The following is a 2,389-nucleotide window of genomic DNA, read 5'->3' as shown; positions in this document are numbered from 1 at the left end:
TGCATCAGGGCTTCTCACAGCTCCAGTCTGTAGCCAGGTAATTTCAGAGGGGACATTTCCTTAGCACATCAGGGGCAGGGCTTTTGTGCTTGAGTCTCTGCTTTCCTGAATCTGTGCTTGCACATTTGCCTGGCTCAGCTTGGTGGGAATGGAATCTCAGCTGTGCAGGTTAGAGCAGGAGCATCTCTGCTGCCCTGGGCCCATTTGCTGCTGAGCAGGGCCTGAGGGGACTGTCCTGCCCTGGGGCTGTCTGGGAGGGGCTGTGCAGGGCTGGGAAGGGAAAGCCTTTCCTCAGGGCCCGGCTGTCTCTCTCCTTGCCTTGCTCAGGTGTTCCTGCTATTGCTGACAGGCTCTCTGGGAATGGCAGGTTGAGCTGCAGAGTCAGGCCCAGCCCCTGGGGCTCCTCCTGTGCAGGGCTGAGCACAGCAAGGAGGTGTCCCAGCTCTCTGTGTCCCGGGGGGCTCTGGCAGGCTGGGAATGAGCCGACTCTGCCTGACTTTGGGAAAGAGGGGAGCCCATTTCTCTGCCGTGGGTCTCTCTGCTCTCCAGGGGAACACAGGAGTGTAACTTTGGACTGTGTCTCAGAAAGGTGCCAGTGCAGGGCAGCTGGCACAGGACAGAGGGACAGAGCAGCTCCCCTCACTCTGCACGAGGCCTCAGACAATCCTCCTGCCTCACAGGCCTCTCTGTTCTCCCGCAGTGCAGCAGAATCTCTCCCTCTGCCTTCTGCCATCCCCTTCCTGCACCCTGGCAGTGCTGTTGCTGACAAGCTGCTCTGCCTTAGGAGCAGATTCTTTGTCAAAGTTCACCCCCCAGGACTGGCCCTGCCCTCCCTGTTCCCGTGCCCTGACTGGGGGGAGCAGGGCTGACTGCCCAGTGTCCTGCAGGCCGAGGTTCTGCTGCTCACAGAGCACTTGGCCAGCAGCAATCAGGGCTCCAGCGACCACGGGGAAGGAAGGACACCTGGACATGGTCAAGCGGGAGGTGTTGAGGAACAGGGATGGGCCTCTGAGAAAGGGCTTTGGCTTTTCCCAGAGAAGTTTGCCCTGCACAGTCACTGTCCTTTCCTCCTTGAACAGGTCCCCATGTCCAGAGGCAGCAAATGTCCAACAGCACTTCCCTCACCCAGTTCCTCCTCCTGGCATTGGCAGACAGGTGGGAGCTGCAGCTCCTGCACTTCTGGCTCTTCCTGGCCATCTCCCTGGCTGCCCTCCTGGCCAACGGCCTCATCCTCAGCGCCGTAGCCTGCGACCACCACCTGCACACCCCCATGGGCTTCTTCCTGCTCAACCTCTCCCTCACAGACCTGGGCTGCATCTGCACCACTGTCCCCAAAGCCATGCACAATTCCCTCCATAACACCACAACCATCTCCTACATAGGATGTGCTGCACAGGTCTTTCTGCTTGTCTTCTTCCTTGGAACAGAGTATTGTCTCCTCACCACCATGTGCTACGACCGCTACGTTGCCATCTGCAAACCCCTGCACTACGGGACCCTCCTGGGCAGCAGAGCTTGTGCCCACATGGCAGCAGCTGCCTGGGCCACTGGCTTTCTCTATTCACTGCTGCACACAGCCAATACATTTTCCCTGCCCCTGTGCCAGGGCAATGCCCTGGGCCAGTTCTTCTGTGAACTCCCACACATCCTCAAGCTCTCCTGCTCACACTCAGGCTACCTCAGGGAACTTGGGCTCCTTGGGGTTACTGCCTGTTTAGTGTTTGGTTGTTTTGTTTTCATTGTTTTCTCCTATCTGCAGATCTTCAGGGCTGTGCTGAGGATCCCCTCTCAGCAGGGACGGCACAAAGCCTTTTCCACGTGCCTCCCACACCTGGCTGTGGTCTCTCTGTTTGTCAGCACCGCAGCATTTGCCCACCTGAAGCCCCCCTCCATCTCCTCCCCATCCCTGGATCTGGCACTATCAGTTCTGTACTCGGTGGTGCCTCCAGCACTGAACCCCCTCATCTACAGCCTGAGGAACCAGGAGCTCAAGGATGCCATAAGGAAAATGATGACTGGATGCTTTTCAGGAGCAATAAAGTTCCAGTTTTCTGGTGTGTAGCATTCAGAATGGGACTCCTTAATGGCCCAGCCTTCCTGTTCACATTTTTCGTGGAGGTCATCGGGTTCTTCTTGCAGTAATATTTTCTGTGCAATGAAATATTATTATGCATCTGCCTTTTAATTTACTGTCTACCCATTGAATTTGACCCAGAGATGTATAAATGATGAATTGTGCTCTCTAAGTATTTAAACAAAATAAAGGACCCTGCAGTGCCTTCTTTGTCCAAGGCCCTTCTTCTCAGATGTTCCTAAAGGACAGCACACTGCAGGACAGGGTGTCTTTGCAAACGGGAAGGGGACAATAATCCCAGCTCAGCAGCACTGC

At 55.9% G+C, this 2,389-nt stretch overlaps 1 protein-coding gene across 1 annotated transcript; it reads left to right on the top strand.

The window, feature by feature from the left end:
* Positions 1–1,387: 1,387 nt before the first annotated feature.
* On the top strand, positions 1,388–2,112 carry LOC135405555 (olfactory receptor 14J1-like). The gene has a single exon (XM_064640264.1). The coding sequence runs from the start codon at positions 1,448–1,450 to the stop codon at positions 2,060–2,062; it is 615 nt and encodes a 204-aa protein (XP_064496334.1). The 5' UTR covers positions 1,388–1,447; the 3' UTR covers positions 2,063–2,112.
* The last annotated feature ends 277 nt before the right edge of the window (positions 2,113–2,389 follow it).

The sequence above is a fragment of the Pseudopipra pipra genome, chromosome W (assembly GCF_036250125.1).
Source record: "Pseudopipra pipra isolate bDixPip1 chromosome W, bDixPip1.hap1, whole genome shotgun sequence".
Taxonomy (NCBI): Eukaryota; Metazoa; Chordata; class Aves; order Passeriformes; family Pipridae; genus Pseudopipra; species Pseudopipra pipra.
Note: the sequence above shows the minus strand (reverse complement) of the source record. Positions and strands in the feature narration are given on the sequence as shown.